Genomic DNA, 20,841 nt, shown 5'->3' on the forward strand with positions numbered 1-20,841 from the left:
GCTACATCCCCTACATCTCGAGCAAGAAACAGTACTGTGCATAACCCCGCAGAAGGGCGCGTAATCCGATGATGCTGTCGTACGGGAGTACATATGTATATCATATGTACATAGGGACTACCTTGCCATTCCAATCATCCTCATGAAACTCTCATCTTGACATTATCTACAACCATGGCCTCAGTTACCCCATACAAAATCGCCGTTCCGGACGAGAAACTCCAGCAGCTCCGCCACAAGCTGGAGTATGTCGCCTTTCCTGATGAGCTCGAAGCTTCGGGGTGGGATATGGGCGTTCCTCTCCTTGAAATCAAAAGACTTATCGCCGTGTGGCGCGAGCAGTTTGACTGGCGGGAGCAAGAGCGGAAGCTGAATGAGCAATTCAAACAAGTCAATGTTCAAATAGGAGTGGAGGGCTTCGGAGAGTTGAATATACATGCTGTGCATCATCAGAGCGGAAATTTGAAAGCAATTCCATTGCTTTTTATCCATGGGTGTATCTAGCCCCAAAGACTTTCAAAATCAGTGTCTTCATCACGCCTGCTAATTCATCGTTCTTATACCAGGGCCTGGCAGCTTCCTCGAATCCACCAAGCTTATCCCACTACTCACTAAAAACAACGGGGATGGCCCAGTATTCGATGTCGTGGCACCTTCGTTGCCAAATTTTGGATTTTCACAGGGAGTCAAGAAGGTATGTTGAGTGCAATGTATCAGCACTAGTCGAAATCATCCTCACAACCGAATTAGAGAGGGTTCGGGCTGGCACAATACGCCGAAGCTCTCCACAAAGTGATGATTGTGCTTGGCTATGATAAATATGGTAAGCATTATCTGTTCCTGCTAAAACAAACCAACTAATTCCAGAGCAGTGGTTCAAGGAGGCGACTGGGGCAGCATGATCGCCCGTACCATGTCTCAGTACTACCCACAACACATCCAAGCTATTCATCTGAACTTCATACCCGTCATACCGCCCTACCCATGGCGAAGTCCCTACCAGTTCGTCAAATCGCTGCTATCTGTGCCATTCTCGGCGAAAGATCGTGGCCATATCGCCCGGTCATTGGGATATTTCACCGGTGGTAACGCATACATGAAACAGCAAGAAACCCGACCACAGACTCTAGGCTACGGGCTTCACGATAGTCCCGTCGGATTACTAGCTTGGATCTATGATAAAATGCACACATGGGCCGACAACTACTCCTGGACAGATGAGGAGATCTTGACCTGGGTGAGTGTATACTATTTCTCTACGGCCGGCCCAGCAGCGTCAACGAGGATCTACTACGAGGGTTCGGCGCCGAAGCGTGATGGAAATGCGGTTGCGTCGGAGGAAGGAGCACAGAAGGATCTGCGAGGAAAGACAGGCCTGAATTACATGTCGACTGAACAGGTTCTCGGGGCTCGGGCACCGCAGAGTGTGCGCTTTGCAGTGGCGCAGTTCCGGGAGGAGATTATTATGCTTCCCATGGCGTGGTACCGGTCCATTGGGAATGTTGTGCAGGAAACGGAGTATGATCATGGTGGTCATTTTGCGGCCTGGGAAGTGCCCGAGTTGCTGGCGTATGATATCAAAAAGTTCCTAGGCAATAATGGACCAGCCTATGGGGTGGTAGCTGGTAGAGATGGGTATTGAAGGACTCACTGGATTTACCATTTACCAGGGCCTTTTTGAGATAACTGGGTCTTTGGCTGGAAAGGATATATGGCAACATGTCAGTCGTTTTGAAAAGAAGGAACCCGATTTTGTACTTGATCTTATCTCTTGCCCATATGCTTGTTTGCCTTTATAGTTCGACCAATTTGTTAGTGTTGTTGTTTTCATACCAAGCAACCTCACAAACAACAATGCAAGCTTATGGTGGCTGAGTCTATGAAGCTGGACTCGTGGATAGAAAATAGTGTATAAAAACTCTACCTTAGCCAGACAAATCCAGAATATGGATAGGCATCTAGAACTTCCCTGGACGTGGGCAAAGAGTAAGTTACGAGGTCTGAAGAAAGATAAATGTCAGTCAAGGCAGCAGATTGGGATGGTTACTGATCCTCGCAAATTGGACTTTGTCCGATTCCCTGTTTAATATCTTTAATTGATGGTGCAAACTGGAACACTGCCGTGACGTGACAACGGGGGCCTTTATTATCATGAGTAGGAGTAAGAGAAACATCGAGTCAAAGAACAAATTTGCCCTTCGGCTCAGGTATCAACCGCTCTCACATTGCTCTCGCGCTATCCCATCATTGATTGGCCGTACACGGCACATATAATCCAGTGAAGACCGTAGACGCCGGGATTTGCCCTCAAACCAACGGAAAGCCCAAAACAACCACTTCCCCAAATCTAATCCTGTCGTCCCTTCAATAACCGCTGGGTAACCTTGTCCTTCTCTATAATGTAAACCTGGGCACCCCAGCCGGAGAGGGCATCTCGGTCCACGGCGCTAAGCAGCGCTTGTGAGATTGTCTCGAAGAGGTCCTCGGGGGCCTGTAATGACAAATGTGTTAGATAGGGAATCTAGTTGGGGAGGAGATATGATAACACCAATAATACATACCAGATCGGGCTCCCACAGACCCTCGCAAGTACCGAAGAGCTGGTCGCTTGCTGTTCCGCTGACAATGAAGTCCTTGGCGAAATCGATACAGCCAATGCTGTCAAAGCCGCAAATGAACGGCTTCCCCGTTGTGGGGTTGATACCAGCCAGCACAGGACTGACGAAGTAAGGACCGAAACGCTTCTCATACAGCGATGAGCTCACTAGGTTGGCAAGGGTCTGCGGTGCGATGTCGCGCTCCTCGCGCAGCCGGTACATGTTGACCTTGTAACGGAAGAGATCGGACACGGTGTTGACATCGGTGGCGAGGCCAGTCAGGCCGAGATAGGTGGATGGAGCGTAGTTGAAGATCTTGGGGAAGTTGTTGGAAATGGTCAGGGACTGCATGCCCAGGCGAAGGTCACAGGCGATGGCAACGCAGTCCTTGCCCACCATGGCGACACAGGCACCGCCATCTGCAGAATGATTAGTATTTTGGTTTGTTATTCACAAGGGACAAGGTTCCGGCATACTGATATCGAAGGGGTTGGACTGTGATGGATAAGTCGGTCAGCTTTGAGGTCCAGAGAACCGTGGAGGATAGGGACAAAGGTGTATTTTTCTTACCATTATTGCAGTATTTCAATACAATTCAATATGACAGAGATATCCTAGAGCTAAAGCACAAGAAAAAAGAAGAGGAAATGTGGTTGAGAAGGGGGCGGGTTGGGAGAGGTGATGGAGGTGAGTTGATGACGGGGAAGCTCTGAGGTACGCGAGAGCTCAGATGACGCCCGCACCGCTGCCTGTTTCGTATTCCCTTCGACTACTTTCTGGACTACTCTGCGCCCTCTTTCTCCCCGCATTCGAGTTTTCCGCTTCTGCCTTTGATTTATCTTTTTTAAATCTCGCTATTGAGATATTAAATCTTTTCTATTTATTGCTAGAGCTAGTGTTCTCCATACACAATGAGTGCCCACGTTGTCGTGATCGACGCGACAGCCAGGCGGGCGACAATCAAGACTACTCCCGCCAAACACTTGACCGATATCCTACAAGAAGCATGTACGAAACTTGGATACAATGCTAGCCAGTATTCATTAAAGTGAGTTAGTGTTCCTGTTTCTCTGATGACAACACTGACCCGGTCTCAATCTGCGCAACAGACACAATCGCAGGCAATTAGATCTTTCTCTTTCTTACCGACTGTCTGGTCTCACCTCTGGCGCAAAGCTTGAACTTGTTCAACTCTCTCGCTCCCCATCAGTCGTAACTGTCGGCCTACAACTGCCCGAAGCTGAGGCTCGTGGTGCCCCGAATAACCGTATACTTGATAAGTTCCCTAGCACGACTACACTATGGATGGTACTACGCAAGTTCGAGGCAGGAGTTGCAGGCAGTGGCCCTATACGGAATCTCACTTCACGTGCAGTGCCCTCTGCCGAGGGCGGAGATGTCGCCGGACGACTGTACTATGAGATCCCTGTCCTTCAGATTATGGAACGTGAACTATCGACCTTCACGGATCTACAAAAAACCCTAGCTCAGCTAGGTTTCAACAGTGGCAATATTCTTATTCGACTCAGTTTCCGACGGACGGAGGAGCCTATCGAAGAAGCCATGACCAAGATTGGCGAGTTCTTCAAGGATGAGGCTCCTTCGGCACAGGATAAGAACGCAGTGCCCTCAGCAGCTCCCACCGACAGCACAAGCAAGGAGCCTGCTCAAGAGCTCTCCAGCACATTGCAGCCTGAGCCCTCCAGCGTCACCACCGAATCGGACGAAGTTGTACCTCCCCCATCTCTCTCCGAACCAGCCACTTCCACAGCCGACTCTAGCCGAACGGTTACTGTCTTCTCCCCTCCCTCAGAAGACACTCCTTCGTCGGCAAAACTAGACTACAATGAGAGTGATTACGTACCCTCCATTGAGCACGCAAAACTGCATCAGCGGTTACTCAATGAGTCTTCTCGCCCAAAGCGCTTACCAACGGACGCCGAGATCGCCGCCAAGGCAGAGGCAGAAGCGGCAAAGCGAGCAGCGATCCGCGAGGTCGATGTGAAGATCCGTTTCCCAGATCAGAGCCAAGTTGTCGCCAAATTTGGGGTCTCGGACACAGGACAGTCGTTGTATGAATTTGCACGCGGGTGTCTTGCTTCACCGTTCGCCAGTGAGAGCTTCATTCTAACTGTCCATGGCGTATCCCGATCCAATTACACAACCGCCATACCGTCATCAGATAAGAAGCGACTTATTAAAGATCTAGGGTTAGCTGGCCGTGTGCTCGTCAACTTCTCTTGGGCTGATAACGCTGCCTCGTTTGTTCATGCACGCCGAGCGGAGATCCTACGCCCCGAGCTTCGGAGCCAGGCTCAACAGCTCAAGGTGGAGCAACCGCCAGAGCTCAAGGAAGAAGATGTGCCTGGTCCCTCACAGCCGGGTCCAAGTAGCTCCCAAGGCGGCGATAAGCCTAGCGGAGCACGGAAGAGTGGTACGATGCCTAAGTGGCTGAAGCTACCAGGCAAGAAATGAAATTGGCATAATGGAATGTATTTAGTTCAGATGAGTGAGATGTGCTGCTCTTGATGATCATGACTTGACTATGTGACGGATCCCTTGAAGACGCTTAACATCTCAGATGTGCGGATAGACTTGAATCACATGCCTCATTTACATATATAGTCTAGCAATACATATTTGACAACAAATTAAAGGTGTATATTTATGTAGAACCATTGAGAACCTGATGACTCTGCATGTGCACACATGAAGGCAGATCTCACTCAGCAGATACTTGAGCAATCATACGCTTTTCCATCTACAGTGTAAACCTTCATTTAGAAAGTGGCTCAATTGCAAATATCAAACGTGAAATGGTTGAATAATTGTTTTCATTATGGTTTCACTCCATACGACAGAGAAGGAATCCCATATTTGCCTTCCCCTTCATGCACGCCCAGTGGCCACGAAACCCCTTTCCGATCCGAGAATCACGCTTTTTTGCGTCGAGTCGTTAAAACGAAAGAAAAACAGGAACGGGTTGGAAAATTTAGTGAGCAGCGGTACGGCGAGACTCAGCAATGATCTTCTGCATGGACTCAACCTTGGCCTTGCCGCGGCCGAAAGTACCGAGCTAGATACGAAGTTAGCAAAAGTGTCAACTGATAGGATAGATCGACTGGGCGGGCTCCGGTTCTAATGGCAATCGTTTGATTTTGGTCATGGATCTCGGTCACTTGTGAACAAAACAGTAATCGCATAGGCTTGTCCAAGCAGAGATCGAAATTCATCGCTCTATGCAAGATTGACATGCATGACCCATACGTTACGAGTCTGATACACCAAGGCCTTGACCAAATCGATCCGAATCCAACGTAATCCAAGTAACAGAGCCAACCAGACGAGATCGGAATAAGGATTGAGAGTAAACATACGCGCTTCTTAGCGAGCTTGCGGGCACGCTTATCCTGGGCGTTGCGCAGCAACTCAATGATGCGGCGCTCGTAGGGAGCGAGACCAACGACCTCCTGGGCGATTTCGCGGACGAAAGCGGTGCGGCGGGAAGACTTGCCCTTGGTGCGCGAGATGCGGGTCTTGGGGGTGTTGAGGGCGGTGGTTTTCTATATCAAAACCCAGTCAGTATGTCTGTTTCGCTAAGTCATGTAGCGGTCTCAAGTCCCAGTGGTCTCTTCTATTCGCGTTCGTGTCTGCCTATCGGAGTGGTCCCATGGCGTGGTCGGATCAGGGTTCCGTGCAAGGCGAGTGCTGGCTTCGGAGCCAAAGTCGAATCCAAAAAAAAAAGTGTTCCCGTGACATCGAAATTTTCCCCAGAGAAGCTCTGATTTTTCCAATGGGCGATTCAATCACAATCCTCCTTGCCGTAATGATTCCCGGTGTTGCCGCGATAAACCTTGACCCGGCTGGTCCTGAATGGACCAACAGACTGAATGAAAGAAGAAGAGACCTTGGGAGACCTTCAAACGACCGAAAAACATGGTGCAGAGAGACAGTAAGAACGTACCCGGCCCGCGTTAAGTCCGACCACAATTCCGGAGCGTTCGGCCATCTCGACGGTTGTTGACTGAAGGGGTTGGCGGAGGTTGTCGAAGAGGAGGTGAGAGAGCCGTGTGAAAATCGCCTGGTCTTTTGCCTTGGAACCGCAAAATGGGGTCTTGGCGTTGGTGCGGTAGGCGAGTGACTAGGGCTAGGGCTGCGCTAATCGGGACTAGCGTACAATTATGATACCTCAGGCATTAAGAGCAATATGTCTTGGCATACGCACGTGATAGCTGTTGCCCTCTTTTGTACGGAGTATAGATCGACCTCTTACTGGACTGCATCTGACTTGTCAATATCAACTGTCATGGATTTGGTTTACATATACTCTAACTATGTAACTTCATGGCCACATGATTCATTCTTTGCATTTCTTGATATTCAAAATTAAAGCTTGGCAGCCAGCACTCCATCAAGTGCCTCCTCCCAGCTCTCCCTCAGCTCTCCGCAGAATAATTCGAGCGCGGAGTCGTCCATCGTCTTTTCTATAACATCTTGAAGAGGCTTCTCGTATTCATCAGTTGTATCACCACACTTGACCATGTCGATGAGTGTACTGAGAGTAGCTGATTCGATAAGACTCTGTTTCAAACTTCGGGTGTTCGAGCGGATGTCCTCGAAAACTTCACGGACAAGAATATTGAGTCGCTTCATTTTCTCGGCATGGAGTTTAGCAGTCTTTATGGACTTTCGAGAATCCAAGTCGAAAATATTCCATAGAGCCTTGAGGGTCTCCACGAGGATCCAGATGGCATGGAAATATTCCCATGTTGGTGCACCTGGGGTACCTGGGGTGAACTCGATAGTCGTTCTCTTAATAAGAGGAGATTTCTTAGTGTCATCGAGGGCTAGATCCTGTTTCTTGACCTTCAACCAATTCTCTACCTCGCCAAGAGCGGCCTCAATTTCGGTAGCAGTATGGGCCTTGGATCCAGCCATAAACATAGCCACTTTCAACAATTCTAAGTGAATCTTGGTTGCATCCCTCTCGGCGTCAGTGTGATCATCATCAGTCTGGGAGAGCGACAATTCGCCGATTGCGGGCAGGTCTAGCTTCAAGACAAGGGGCTTTTGACTGCCAATGCTCTCGAGAACGCTGAAAAGTCGATCAGTGAGCCGGGCGGATGCTAACCAGTTTTCCTATATTGACATTAGTCGGTGCCGCGATGTCGCTCAAGCAAACAAACTTACCCCGGGAATCGGGCCTGTGCGCAGTCTGTGCTCAAATGGAGATTGTTCACAACGTTCCAAGTTCATGAAACCGTCATACTTCCGCTGGTCTCGAGCCGGCGACGTATCCTGTGCTATAGGGTAATCAGTATTTAAGTATATCAGGAATATATGAGAGGGCGAAAATTGCTGACCGATGTTCTCGTGGAGGGCCAAGTGGGTTCCTTTGCGGATTCTTTGCATCCGCCGTAAGTCCAGAGCCCACATTCTCCGGCAGATGCTGTCCCTGATACGTTTTTGAAGCTCGATGGTGTCGTCTAGATTGACATAAACGCCATCATTGAGTCCTTTGATCAAGGAGTTCTTGATAGTAAAGTTCGCATTGCGATAAAAGTCAAGAGCGGCAATAAATGTAGCTTGCGGGTCAAAGTCCTTGTACTCTGCCCCCTCGATAGGAGGCGCGGCATGAGGGTGGATGGTGGCAAAGCGGGTGAAGAGATTATGAGCAACACTTTCATACTGCATTTGCTTGACAGACAGTTTGCTAAACCACCTCAAAGCAATGGAGCCAGCACCGAGAAGAAGATAAATGCGAATCAACATAAGAATCGCCTCGTAGTTATGAGGCGAATCGATTAGAAGGTGTTCCAGAATCCCGGCTGCGCGAATCAGGGCAGTGTTGCTGACTTTCTCTGATTCCTGGCTAGGCTGAAGAAGAGCCATGGCGGCAATAATGCAGAAGTCATCCGTAGGCCGACTCTCCATCGTGGAAGCAGTATCTGGTTGGCTTTCTTTCTCTCGGTCCTGGGTCTTTGCTAGAAGGGTGAATGCATCATAAAAGTAAATGCAATTGCGGACAAGAGTCTCAATACTGGACTTCGATGCGCTGTTGTTGCCTGAAATCCGGTCGCAGTATTGCAGCTTGTACGCATTAATCAATGGAATGGCATCATCCTAGAAAGTTGATTAGCTCGCATTAACCAATTTTAGTAGAAATTGCACTTACGGTGTTCCCTTCGACACTGTCCATGCAATCTTGAGATACTCGGTGAATCAAAGCGCCATCACGGGTCTCCAAGGCCCCTCGCAAGTCTTTAAAGGCATAGAGCTTGTGCTTGTGTTGGTCAAAGTATCTTTGACACGCAGCAACCAGATCATCCTCTGTCCGCTCGCCTCGTTTAAACCCGGTTAGGGCTGTGTCCATGAGAGCAATGTGTGCATTACGGGACTTTGGGATGAATTCGATGAACTTCTCGATATGCTGTTGGGTTTCAGAGAGTAGTCTATGAACGCGTAATCATTTGTTAGTTGTGGATTTAATGGTGTAAAAGCGAGATATTGAAATACATACCCTGGACTTTTATCAAGGTGTCGCACGGCTGCGATGAGCAAATTCCAGTATTTCCAATCATCGCGCTCATGCAGAGTATTGCGCTCTGATTCATTTTCGGACACGGCGAGCAAACTTTTCGCGTATGAGTGCCCTTCTTCCCAGAGTCCTGCAGCTCCCAAGGCAGTGACTTTGGCTAACATAAAGCTTCGGTCGTTATTAACAATCCGAGAGCTGAGACCAACATTCTCTCTATTAAGAACCTGCACAATCTCTTCCCAACGGCTCTGCGACTCGAAGATTCGAAAAACCAAGAGAAGTTCCTCGGCGGTTTGTATGGCTCTCGGGGGGCTTAGCAATTCGGTCTGCAGTAAGTCATTTGGTCAGTCAGTCATTCATGTCCAAATATTACGTCGAGTCTTCACTTCCAATGAGCATGCAGTTCTTGGAAAAATTCACATACCGGGTTAGAGGGGACCTCATCTACTGTCTTTTGAGCAAAGCGATAGGCAAGTGTCCCAAACAACTTGCGGTCCATGTCCGAGCTAGCCTCGTCATCTGAAACGAGATAACAAAGGAAAATAGCCCAGAAATAGTACTTCCGCTCCCGAGGAAAGTTCTTTTGAAGACTCATGGCGGCCTATGATAAGAAATGTCACTCGTTAGCAACTTGAGCCTTGATATGATGCCGGTGTCGCATAGGCTTCTTCCCAACTCACTTTCTGGGCTGACTTCCAGTCACCAGCCTCATATCCGAAATTGAACCACCTCATCTGAAGAGCATGGTCTTGTGGCTTCGTCTTAGCTGCCCGTTCCCATATCGCGCTCCGAAGCTCGGTATGGTCATCCATCTTCTGTAGCGTACGGTGGAGTATGTCGAGAGAGTCCAAATCCGAGATTGGTGGATCGGCGTTGCACAGCGCGAGGGTCTCTGCGATACCTTTCTTTTTATGGGTGTCGTCTGCATGGTTGAATAGGACATTCGCTTTCCAGGCCTGCTTGCTTGCGATCTCACATGTTAGTTGGTTTCATACAGCTGACACCGCCACGACAGTGGTGAATTCGGAATGAACAGCAATAAAGATGACTCGCCTTCAGGAAATGCGTATTCTCGCCTTTTTTCATGCGCTTCTCAATCAGCTGCAAGGCCTGCTTCATGTTCTGCGAGTCAATGGCATCTTGGATTTGGTTGTTGCGACGCAGGAACACCGCGTCATTGCTGGAGCTCATGGTGGATGTGTTGTTCAACTTGCGGGAAAACTATTCAATTGACGTCTTTCGCAGAATGGTCTGATCACTGTGCAAAGCACAGCATGGGCTAAAAAGGGTCAATGATCCTAGTTAAAGTGGAGTGATCGACTCCGGTCACTTTTTTATTTGGCGGGGAAGGTAACCAAATGAGAAGGCGGTCAGTTGGTCCCCGCACCATACTGCCGGCAAGAAACCAACATTTGGAACATGCCGTATGCGTTGTATGCACCATTGTACATTGTTCAAAAATAGAAATGATATGAATGGCAGGTTTAAGAAAAAAAAATTGAATTTTCGATCATACTTTATAGTTCAATTTATGGTACAAACTATATGTATCAATTAGGATAAGAAGTCAACACTTCAACCCCAAACTCTTGAGACACGGTTGCTACGAGACCTCTGAGGCTGGGTATCTACATGCTTCCAACCTTAAAGGGTTCATGTAGTTTATATAGTTTGCTTCATGTATGTACGAAGGTTGTATTCGACGGAACGTGAAGATCACTAGTACGGAGTACACCGGACAAGATAGATAAGAACGCAAGGTTACGAAAAGGTTAATATACAGACTTAAAATCATCTAACAGATGGTCCGATGCGCCATATATAATTCAAGGCGCAGGAAAACAAACCCCAAAGGAGAAAACCGCTTATCTCGCAGGTCAGCACCGGACCATGAAACGTTTCGACTTGCCAAAAATGGAATATTTTACCAGCCTAGGAAGGTTGTGGTTCCCGACAGTAGTTTGAATGTTTATCACATAGCGTTTCACATGAACAGAAGCTAAGAGATAGACTTTGGAGAGTTCTGATAATTGGATTGGTAGAAGAGCACACCTTATGCAATGGCATGCAACAACTGGTTTGGGAATATCAGGGATCTTGCCAGCCAGGAAATTTGTTGATCTGTTTGGTAAGAATAGTCTGGGGTGATAAAGACGTCTCACTTTGACAGAGGCGTCAAAGAAACTTTCTTCTGGGTGAGCTGTGCCTCGTTAGCGACCGAGTATACTCCGACACGCATCAATCGAAGTCAATGGATCTCGCGGATAGGATACAACCTGCATAAGACAGGAGGTTGAGGCGATAAAGAGGAAAATATGTATATATTGAACTTACCCAGTTCTTTTTGCAATCACGATAAGCTCTAGAAAAGGTAACCAGTCAGTGAGAAGCCTCAGACATATAATAGTCATGACAATATTGTACGAGCTGGCCAGGATTTGATCGAAAGCCAGATAAATTTCACAGGGGGCAAGTCAAAGTATTGCTCAGATCACATAAGAACTTCTGACATACTGGAAATAATCGTGGCACATTTCGCGATCGGAGGCATTCCGTTTCATACACTGGAGACTCCGATCCGCGAAGTCTTGGCATGGGTCGTAGTACTCGCTAGCATGTTTACTATAATCGCAAGTTAGCTATCAGTATAGATAAGAGCTACACGTATTCAGCCCAATTATATGCAACCATCGGGCTAGCTTGTGTTATTATGCGTTGGCTCTCAAGACCCCATTGTCCATGTCAAGGGGATCCCGTGGAGAACGCCCGCGATCACTGATGACTTTAGAAGCGTCATACATATGCATCACATTTTGGGAATGGAAAAACACAGAAAGAGGAGGAAGGAAGAAACATTGAAACATACTGTGTGAACCTCTTCTCCGCTTTCGCCCACGCTTTGTCGTGAGCGTCTCCTTGGGTTGACTCGGACGCCATGGGTGCGGTCAGTTCGTATGTCCCCGTTTTTGCAATGGATAATTAGGAGAAGTGATGTAATCAATAAAACAGAATGCCAAAGCCTCGAAAATCAGATTGGAGGTCAGGTGGAGGTTGATTGGAGCAGAAGTTAGCGTTCGACGCAGGAAGAATTGGAGATCCCGCGGTCTTGGCGCGGAGATCTGTCAATACCCCAACCAAAGTCCGCATAACACTTAGGCATCATGTTTTTTTCTATTGCTTTGAGTTTCATATAATTCTAGAAGGAAATATCTGCATAGGTAAAGCTCTTAGTTAAGTCTAATTTACCTACAGTAGTAAATTAGAAGGCCTTATCTTAAAGTACAACTTTTCAATCTATGTATAACTCGTTATATATATATTTGTGACCATCGCAGCATTTCAACGAGGATACCGAGGGGGAAAGCAATTATATATATTCTCAGGAACTAGCAAAAACACATTATTGTAAGTAGTATTATGTACTTGTTTTGGAAGATCCGAAAGATATTACTGCGGTGCTTTGCGAGGCTATCTATTACTGCGTTCACACGGTTGTTTGCTCCGATGGATACTATGCCAAGAGATGCGAGACTGTTCCGTAGAAGCATGCAGAGTCGGTCAACAAAGCCGAGCGCTTCCTTCCTCGCCGATTTGACCTCTCAATGGTGACGACCATCTTTGAATAATTATGTAGGTAAGCTGTCAAGACCAAATCCCTCGCAAAGTTCTAGAGGTGCCATTGATATGCACGCCAACTTAAGCAGTGAAGCGCATAGTACATTCTATGTGGACATTCCGCAAAAAGGTATGCAAGCTCAAGTGGTAGCCTATATTGAAGTTCAGACCGACTGAGATGCATACATAGAGTAGACGATGTAGCAAAAAAGCGACGGGATTGGCCCAAGGACCACGTGCTGCAGCCTTGTTATTAATTATTATTCCACTTACCCATTTAGCCTTCTCCAAATACCCCACTTATCCAACCTTGACTACTAGTAGTATCAACCTCCGCGTTTGTGTAGGTATCACATGGTCGCTAAAAGAGGCGTTGATAGACAGCTCATCACGAAGCATATCTGTGTTGAATTGCTGTACTATATACAGGATGTAACAGGCGAGTGCATATACCTATTAGTAACAAACGTGGATTTGTGTTTGGGGGTTGACAGCTCTCATAAACGCCACTTGAGTTGTCATGTGTTATTCTCCCATTCCTTTCTGACCCACAAGATACTTCAAGAGTTGGAAAAAGATTGCGATCTAATTCTAGGCATTCGATTAGGTTTGGCACTTCTTGTTTGGCATATTTTTTCCCCTCCGTAGAGCGACATTACAGATATGGGTTTAATAACTACGTGCGTGAAGTCCTGAAGGGATGAGATACTTCCATACTTCAGAGAATTCATAAGCACCGGAAATAGATCCGGCCAAGAAAATAGACCCGGCATAAGACTGAGGGGATCGAATCGGATATCTCGAATTGAAACACCGCAGAGAGATCAAAGATAGAAACACGGGCGTCAACCGTCCTTCCTAGCTGCATCTATGGGAAGGACGGCACGGAGGCCGCTATCAAACACGACAGCCCTGGAGAGATAGCGACGAAAGTCCCTCTGATAAGCAGCCGCATGGAATTGTCTACCCTAGTCTACATCCAAAACGAGTCAAAATTTCCATTCAATAACATACCGGAGCGTCAATGTTAGTATGATATCGGTGTCTTCTGTGTGGCGTTTCATCCCCATACCCCACACGCCTTGAATTCTAAGAAATCAGATGGGATCCTTCGATACCACGTAGCTCAATGTAGATCATTCAGATAGTCACTCACCATTATATCCTAGAGCCTGTTATGATGAGTTCTCCGGGACGGTATTCGGTAAGGCTGGATGAATCGGCTTTTATTTCCACTGTTATTCGCTTGCTGTGGACCTGTAGCTAAATGTGTAAGTTTTGAAGTTGCTAGCTTTGTATACACCACCCGGGATTTCATTCTCTTTAGGTACTGTGCGAGTGCAACCCTCTCAGTCTTGCCGAAGCATACTATGAACATCCAAATTTGGAGCGTTAACATGTATGCCTATATTGGAGTCCCCCCACCTCCGAGCTGCCACACCTATGGGTTCGTGAGTCTTGCCACCAGCGGAGAGATTTCGCAGTTATAAAAGCCAATGAGAATAAATTCCCCGGTGGCATACCCTGTCACCCGGAGACGCCAAACCGAAATTGGGAACTTTTTCCATAGTGGGATTGATGATTTTTGGAAAAATTACAAATATGACTGGAGGCAATCCTGCATGCATAGAACAGAGAACCCGATGGGCTCCGTCCCCTGCTTATCTAGCGCATTAGATGGACCGTTATGCAGGAAGGTCGATGGAGTCACGGATAAACTCTCGTGTCACATGGAACATCAATTGATATCTTTGTCGTGGCAAGATATAGAGGTGCAATTGGGCGATGAACATCAGGTCGAAGCTATAAATCCGTCATTGCCGTCTGCTTTCTGGATGACTGACATGCTCACTTCTATTCTATATACATACCTGGCAACAAGATAGAAAACTCTTCGATCCTTCCCAAATACCGAGGTCTGGTAACGTTGAAGTTTCGAACCAAAGACAGCAAATGTATGTTCAATTACATCTAAGCGGAACCGAAAGTAATGCTTCTTTTGACATACATATCATTGGATGTCATAGGTGGTGTTTATTTCGGGTTTGAAGTTATGAAAGAAAGCCATGAAGCTCATACTCCAGTAGAAAAATGGCGACCGTGGAAACATTGATCTCCGCCCCGATACCTTCCTCGCCAGCATGGCTCCAATTCGGCAAGCGGCCATTGCTGGCCAGTAACAAAGAGGTCTTCCCGTCGAAGAGGGTTGCCTCAATGTCAGAACTTGTCACCTTTGATGCGTCGAAACATCTCAAGTTCACCCCGCCCTCAAAATTGTACACGATGGAAGAGCTGGGCTTCTCTGATAGCAAAGGGGTTTCTCCTGTTGGTGTCTCGGAGCCATTCTCATTATTTTCTGCCGAAGCTATCCAGCAAATGAGGAAGGAGATTTTGAACCCGGAGGTGCGAAAGAAGTATGAATATTCGAGCAGTCTGGCTCAATGTCAACTGCGAGGATACGCAGCGGAGTGAGTCTACTATGTTGATATACTCATGGGGCGAATTGCTGACACTTTGGAAGCTGTGCGCCGTTCATTTATGATGCGTGGAAAAGCCCCGAGACCCTAGAGATTATCTCAAGTATCGCTGGTGTCGACCTTGTCCCTGTCATGGACTTTGAGATTGGCCATATCAACTTCTCCGTGAGCAGCGAGGAAGATAAATCGAGAGATCTTGCTGCTGAAGCAGAGAAACAAGAGCGCGAGGCCAGGAGTGAGCAGCAGGAAGATGAAAGTCCTATCGTGGACTGGCACACTGATAGTTATCCCTTTGTTTGCGTGACTATGCTGTCCGATTGTACGGACATGATCGGCGGCGAGACTGCTCTCAGAAATGGAAATGGCGAGGTGGTGAAAGTTCGAGGGCCGCAAATGGTAAGCATTTTAACCACCATATCACCGGTACTCCAAGCTTACAATGTTCCATAGGGCTCGGCTGTGGTTTTGCAAGGTCGGTATATCGAGCACCAAGCGCTTCGGGCACTTGGTATGACAGAGCGGATCACAATGGTGACATCTTTCCGCCCCCGATCGTCATCCATCAAGGATGACAGTGTTCTCACAACGGTCCGTCCTATCTCGATACTTGGTGATTTGTATCATCAATTCGCGGAGTATCGCTTCGAGATGCTCCAGGACCGGTTCCGTGACGCCAATCGGTTCATGCGGGACCAGAAAAGAGCAAGACGTCAATTTGATACGGTTAGCCTCAAGGTTTTCATCCGCGAACAGATCGATTTCTTGGAGCATATGGACAAGGAGATTGTTGAAGATGATAAGGTCCAGAAGGGCGTGGTTGATGACAGCCATCTTCGCTCGGAGGAACTGAAACAGCAATGGCACAAGAAACAGGCCCGCGCTGCGAAAGAGTAGATCTCAGTGCCGGGAAAGCTAGAAATACTTGGCTTACCCTTGGCCATGTGGCTCTGAAGAGTTCATGATGAGACGACCATTGTTTTAGTTTTAGAACGATTTGATCGTTGCTTTCGGTCTGAAGGTCCTTTTTGGGGGTCTTCGGGTCATTATTCGGAGTTTTATTTCGTATAGTAAATTGAAGTTGTATGTTGGTTTTTACTAAAGAACATTAATGATTGTAGTTGATTCCCTCGGGCCTTGCCCATCTCGCGCCGATTTAACGACCGCAATCAGAGTCAGAGTCATAGCGTAAATTTAAGTCCAAAATAAGTAAATTTCAGTCTGAGCTCATTGAACTTGTTCTGCTCATCACGTGACATATCACCATCCGGCACAATGAAAATGATTGGCTAATTTGACCTATCGTCTTTTTCTATAGTTATTTTTCATCTTAACTGCATAAACATAGATGTAAAATTTTTTTTTATACACAAGAATTGTCGGCTGGTCCTGTGTTTTCTGCCATTGACGATGTAGGTATATTTCATCCAAGATGATATTTGGGGCGTTATATGAACTTCGGATGTTTTTTTTTGTTGATGTCCCACTGTTTATGAAAGTGGTTAAAGCGTAAACTATGCAGAAGATTCTTCTATGTATGATAAGTGACACCAAAGATATTAAACTAAGACCATTTAGCGATTTTAAAGGGTAGGCTACTGTGACTTTAAGAACCCAACTTATAGAAATCTCAATGTTCTATAGGTACGTGTAGTATTAACGATGGATTCATTATGTCTAGAATCAGATTACCTATTGCATATGCATTAGAATTCACGACAAGATATATAAAGTACATCTCATGAGCCTTATATATTACCTCAGGCTCATATCCCACATCACAGTGAATTCGACGCCTCATTCTTGGTAATCACAGCACTCTTTTCACAGGACTTTGGATAGTGATCGAATCCGGCTTCCAACCCCTCGAGCATTACTGGGTCGGCGCGATTCAATTTGGGATCTTCGAAAAGAGCAGCGAGCCCAACTTCAGTCTTTCCTTTCGTTTCTGGAAACGTGAAAAATATTATCAAAGTCTTCGTAGAAAACATTAGTGCCCAAGGTATGGAAACAGTAGTAGAAATTGTACTCACACCAAGTAGAAGCATTCCCAGGTAGAAAATATAGTAGTAAAATCCAATGCTATCCAGTGCAATGGGATTAACATATTGGTTGACAGTAAGTGCTGCTTGTGAGACAGCCACTTGAATACTCAAACCCTTGGCCCGAATTGCAAACGGCAGAAGCTCCGTTGGATAGCAATAAAGAAGTGGGTTGTTAGCCAAATTAAAGGCCGCGTTATAGAGAAAAAGAAATACAACAACGGCCAACGAGGCTCCCTTGAATCCATGTTGGGCATACATGGCCGATGATATAGTCAATGGGACGTTGACGATGATCATCCCGATGAATGAGGTCAACCAGAGAGTTCGTCTGCCGATTCGGTCCGCTAGCAGAGCTCCTGCTAGGGAGAGAAACAGATTCCATATCTGCAAACCACCGTTGATGCCGGTTTGCTGGGGTGTAGAGGTGATACCAATGCTAGTCAAGATAGGGCTGAAGTAGTATGCGATTACGCCCTGACCGTTCCAGAGCGTCAGGAGGGCAACGGTACACACCAGGGCAATTCGTTTCCTATTTGCTGGCGACGTGTAGAGGATACTCCAGCTATTTTGACCACTCTTTTGGACGGCTGCTTCAGTCTCCAACAAGGTATGTATCTCTTCCATTTCATGAATCACAAGAGCTGAATGCAAATTGCCGTTGCTATGGTAATTTGCAAGCAGTTGTCGGGCTTCTTCCACGCGATTGTTTGAACAAAGCCATCTCGGACTTTCGGGCAGACCACAAAGAACGGATAACATGACGAAGAGTGCGGGAACTCCCTGAATGAGCGACGGTATACGCCATGACCAGCTGGTGGACATGTATCCCGTGCCGAACGTTGTCCATGCCGCTATGATGGAGCCAACGTACCAAAGTACGTTGAACTAAAAATATCAGGGTTAGCAGAGGATGCGATGGATAGCTTGGATATATTAGTAAAAGGTCATACCAAAGAAGATATTGTGCCACGCATCGCCGGATGGGCCAGTTCGAAGAGCAGTGAGGGACCAGCAATACATGTGAAGCTAATTCCAAAGCCAATCAAAAAGCGACCGCCAATAAACATACCAGCATTTTGTGCAGCTGTTTGGATGATAGTTCCCACGAACGTCAAGCTTGATCCAACAAACATGCCTACTCGTCGCCCGAAGTAGTCCGCAGTGGGTGAGGCAACCAGAGCACCGACAAAACCCCCAACAAAGACAATAGCTGTGATGAGTCCGATTTTGGATGGATCGGGGCTCCCCATATCTGGCAAGAGTGGTATAGTCAGTTTCTGTCTCGAAAATTGTACAAAGGATCTACGGACCTTTAACCCAAGGCTTCATGGACTGGAAACTTCCGACCACACTTTCATCGTAGCCGGTGGTCATTTGTGATAGAAGAATTGTAGCCTGCCATGCTAGTAGCTTGCGAAGACCAAGGTCTTTCCGCCATTTGTCGAAGCGATGAGTTTCAATTTCCTGAACAGGGACAGTCATTTTGTGAAGATTAAGAGGGAACAGGGTGACATAGTCTGGAAGAGCCAATGAAATCCATTGAACTTATATCTTGCCATGATCAATGGTATCTGAGAGCATAGTACGGAGTAGAGATTCATTGACCATATAATAGTCAAAGGGCTTATCGATGTCCATGAAAACAGTCAAGAACCTTCAACTCGCGCGAGTTTTCGCGCGAGTTTGCTTATCTACGGAGACGCGGCAGCTTCCGCCCAACTACTCCGAGGCACATCCATAACTACATATGTATACACTTCCAAGGTTAGCTTAAATAAAGAGGATATATCAAGGTGCTTTTATCGAAGGGGAGTATTTCAAATCTAGCAATATTATCTTCAAAATTATCACCCGATTTTGCATCTTTTGTATCATGCCTCATCCAACGACCAATCAAATCACTGTGGACGATTCCAAAGTTCACGGAGATTGGCGAGATGAATTATTCCAAAATGGATACGTTGTGGTGAAGAACGCAATCTCACCAGCGCGATGTGAATACTACATCGACAAGATGTTTCAGTGGTTGGAAAGTTTCCCTTTCGGGTTTGACAGAAACAATCGCTCAACTTGGACTGAACAACATTTACCCACACACATCAAGGGAGGAATGTATCATGGATATCGTGTCCAGCATGAGAAGTTCATATGGGAGGCCCGGACGTAAGTCTTCAATCCTATATCTAGCGAGACGCATCTAAGAATCGATCTTACAGGGAAGAGGGAGTAATCGAAGCCTTCGCAAAACTGTGGGGAACAGACAAGCTTCTAGTCTCTTTTGATGGAATAAACTTCACGCTTCCATCTGGTACTACTCTGCCACAAACGCAGCCTTGGCCACATATTGACCAGAGCCCACTGCGAGAGGGCATGCAGTGTGTCCAGGGTATTCTCAACTTTGCACCAAATGGTCCTCAAGAAGGGGGTCTTCTCGTCATGAAGGGATCTACAAAGCTTATGCCCGAGTTTTTTAAGACTCACTCGGGTACAATTGGTCGACCAACATGGGGACCTAGCGATTGGTTTGGCTTTGACGAGAGCGAGGTGAAGTGGTTTGAGGAAAGAGGCTGTGAGATTCACAAGGTGACTGCTGAGGCTGGCGATCTTATTCTCTGGGACTCTCGCACTATGCATTTCAATTGCGTTCCATCATCTCAGAATCTGCGCGCCATTGTTTGTGGGTATTCTTTCCCCATCCACATTGGTCTCTCTAACTGTGTCGTAGATGCGTGCTATACACCAGCTTCCTTTGCAACGCCTGATATCTTGCAGCAAAAGGGCGAATTTTTTGACCAGCGAATTGGAACAGTGAGTATCCCATCTCTTCTGTATCGAGGTAGCTTGTTAACTTATTGAATAGACACATTGGCCCCATGACAATCTATTCACTGAAACAAGTCACTCAAACCTCCCAGAAGAAGAGGAAGGGGACGTGACAAAGCGTCTTTATGAGGAGCCTATTGAGACCGATCTTGTGTTGAAGTTGGCGGGAAAATTTTCTTATTAAATTTTTGATATCAGATCTCTTGCGTACGAATACCTTCTGAAGGGCTTTCTCAAGACTCCTGATAGATCGCGCACCAGGAGTCGGATTTTTCTGTAACCTTAGGTGTACATCGCACCATAGCTAGTCAATACCAAAAGTCCCTCATTCATCCGAAAACTCGCATTCGCCAACTTATACTGGTCAAACCCCTAGTAAGAATTCGATCAACATGATCAACCCTAAAATGACTTGGCGGTTGAGCCCTATAGGCCTTGCTTGATAAGGAATCTAGGGGTATTGGCCAATCATGGAATGTTCTCAAAAGACCAATCGGATCAAGCCTCGGGTCATAGATAAACTTAAACCTTTGTACCTTTGCTGGAGTTGGTTTTCGCATACCCTCAATTAATGGCGGCCACAAGAAAGAGCCAAAAGGCACCCACTGCTTGTTCCAGATGTGCTAAACGTCGGGTGAGGTGCGACAAGCAGGTCCCATGTGGAACTTGTCTTACAAAAGGCCTTGAAAGTACGTGTGCAAGAGAAGTTGTCAACGCCAAAGGCCGAGGCATCAGGTGTGTCAAGTAGT

At 46.8% G+C, this 20,841-nt stretch overlaps 9 protein-coding genes across 9 annotated transcripts; 4 read left to right on the plus strand and 5 right to left on the minus strand.

Moving 5' to 3' along the window:
- Positions 1–174: 174 nt before the first annotated feature.
- On the plus strand, positions 175–1,642 carry N7479_003496 (epoxide hydrolase; the record flags this gene model as incomplete). The annotated part of the gene is made up of 4 exons (XM_057251193.1): positions 175–496; positions 567–694; positions 751–823; positions 873–1,642. The coding sequence occupies 4 exons, from the start codon at positions 175–177 to the stop codon at positions 1,640–1,642; spliced, it is 1,293 nt and encodes a 430-aa protein (XP_057110518.1).
- A 705-nt stretch (positions 1,643–2,347) lies between these two features.
- pup3 (proteasome core particle subunit beta 3) lies at positions 2,348–3,170 on the minus strand (the record flags this gene model as incomplete). The annotated part of the gene is made up of 4 exons (XM_057251194.1): positions 2,348–2,491; positions 2,562–3,016; positions 3,074–3,092; positions 3,168–3,170. The coding sequence occupies 4 exons, from the start codon at positions 3,168–3,170 to the stop codon at positions 2,348–2,350; spliced, it is 621 nt and encodes a 206-aa protein (XP_057110519.1).
- A 338-nt stretch (positions 3,171–3,508) lies between these two features.
- On the plus strand, positions 3,509–5,072 carry N7479_003498 (putative UBX domain protein; the record flags this gene model as incomplete). Its single annotated transcript, XM_057251195.1, has 2 exons — positions 3,509–3,645; positions 3,707–5,072. The coding sequence occupies 2 exons, from the start codon at positions 3,509–3,511 to the stop codon at positions 5,070–5,072; spliced, it is 1,503 nt and encodes a 500-aa protein (XP_057110520.1).
- A 517-nt stretch (positions 5,073–5,589) lies between these two features.
- On the minus strand, positions 5,590–6,606 carry N7479_003499 (60S ribosomal protein eL36; the record flags this gene model as incomplete). The annotated part of the gene is made up of 3 exons (XM_057251196.1): positions 5,590–5,673; positions 5,975–6,160; positions 6,562–6,606. 3 exons carry the CDS (start codon positions 6,604–6,606, stop codon positions 5,590–5,592), a joined length of 315 nt encoding a protein of 104 aa, XP_057110521.1.
- Positions 6,607–6,983: 377 nt separating this feature from the next.
- On the minus strand, positions 6,984–10,326 carry N7479_003500 (MDM20/NAA25 family protein; the record flags this gene model as incomplete). Its single annotated transcript, XM_057251197.1, has 7 exons — positions 6,984–7,736; positions 7,788–8,720; positions 8,773–9,049; positions 9,118–9,461; positions 9,560–9,736; positions 9,816–10,036; positions 10,131–10,326. The coding sequence occupies 7 exons, from the start codon at positions 10,324–10,326 to the stop codon at positions 6,984–6,986; spliced, it is 2,901 nt and encodes a 966-aa protein (XP_057110522.1).
- Positions 10,327–11,293: 967 nt separating this feature from the next.
- Positions 11,294–12,072, minus strand: N7479_003501 (coiled-coil-helix-coiled-coil-helix domain-containing protein; the record flags this gene model as incomplete). The annotated part of the gene is made up of 4 exons (XM_057251198.1): positions 11,294–11,335; positions 11,470–11,497; positions 11,650–11,757; positions 12,002–12,072. The coding sequence occupies 4 exons, from the start codon at positions 12,070–12,072 to the stop codon at positions 11,294–11,296; spliced, it is 249 nt and encodes an 82-aa protein (XP_057110523.1).
- A 2,769-nt stretch (positions 12,073–14,841) lies between these two features.
- N7479_003502 (uncharacterized protein) lies at positions 14,842–16,121 on the plus strand (the record flags this gene model as incomplete). Its single annotated transcript, XM_057251199.1, has 3 exons — positions 14,842–15,218; positions 15,272–15,623; positions 15,678–16,121. The coding sequence occupies 3 exons, from the start codon at positions 14,842–14,844 to the stop codon at positions 16,119–16,121; spliced, it is 1,173 nt and encodes a 390-aa protein (XP_057110524.1).
- Positions 16,122–17,002: 881 nt separating this feature from the next.
- N7479_003503 (sugar porter family MFS transporter) lies at positions 17,003–18,751 on the minus strand (the record flags this gene model as incomplete). Its single annotated transcript, XM_057251200.1, has 4 exons — positions 17,003–17,200; positions 17,258–18,154; positions 18,220–18,521; positions 18,580–18,751. 4 exons carry the CDS (start codon positions 18,749–18,751, stop codon positions 17,003–17,005), a joined length of 1,569 nt encoding a protein of 522 aa, XP_057110525.1.
- Positions 18,752–19,142: 391 nt separating this feature from the next.
- Positions 19,143–20,276, plus strand: N7479_003504 (phytanoyl-CoA dioxygenase family protein; the record flags this gene model as incomplete). Its single annotated transcript, XM_057251201.1, has 4 exons — positions 19,143–19,432; positions 19,486–19,946; positions 19,995–20,077; positions 20,130–20,276. 4 exons carry the CDS (start codon positions 19,143–19,145, stop codon positions 20,274–20,276), a joined length of 981 nt encoding a protein of 326 aa, XP_057110526.1.
- Between the last annotated feature and the right edge of the window lie 565 nt (positions 20,277–20,841).

Source organism: Penicillium vulpinum, assembly GCF_028829585.1.
Source record: "Penicillium vulpinum strain IBT 29486 chromosome Unknown utg000002l_segment0_segment0, whole genome shotgun sequence".
In the NCBI taxonomy this organism is placed as follows: domain Eukaryota; kingdom Fungi; phylum Ascomycota; class Eurotiomycetes; order Eurotiales; family Aspergillaceae; genus Penicillium; species Penicillium vulpinum.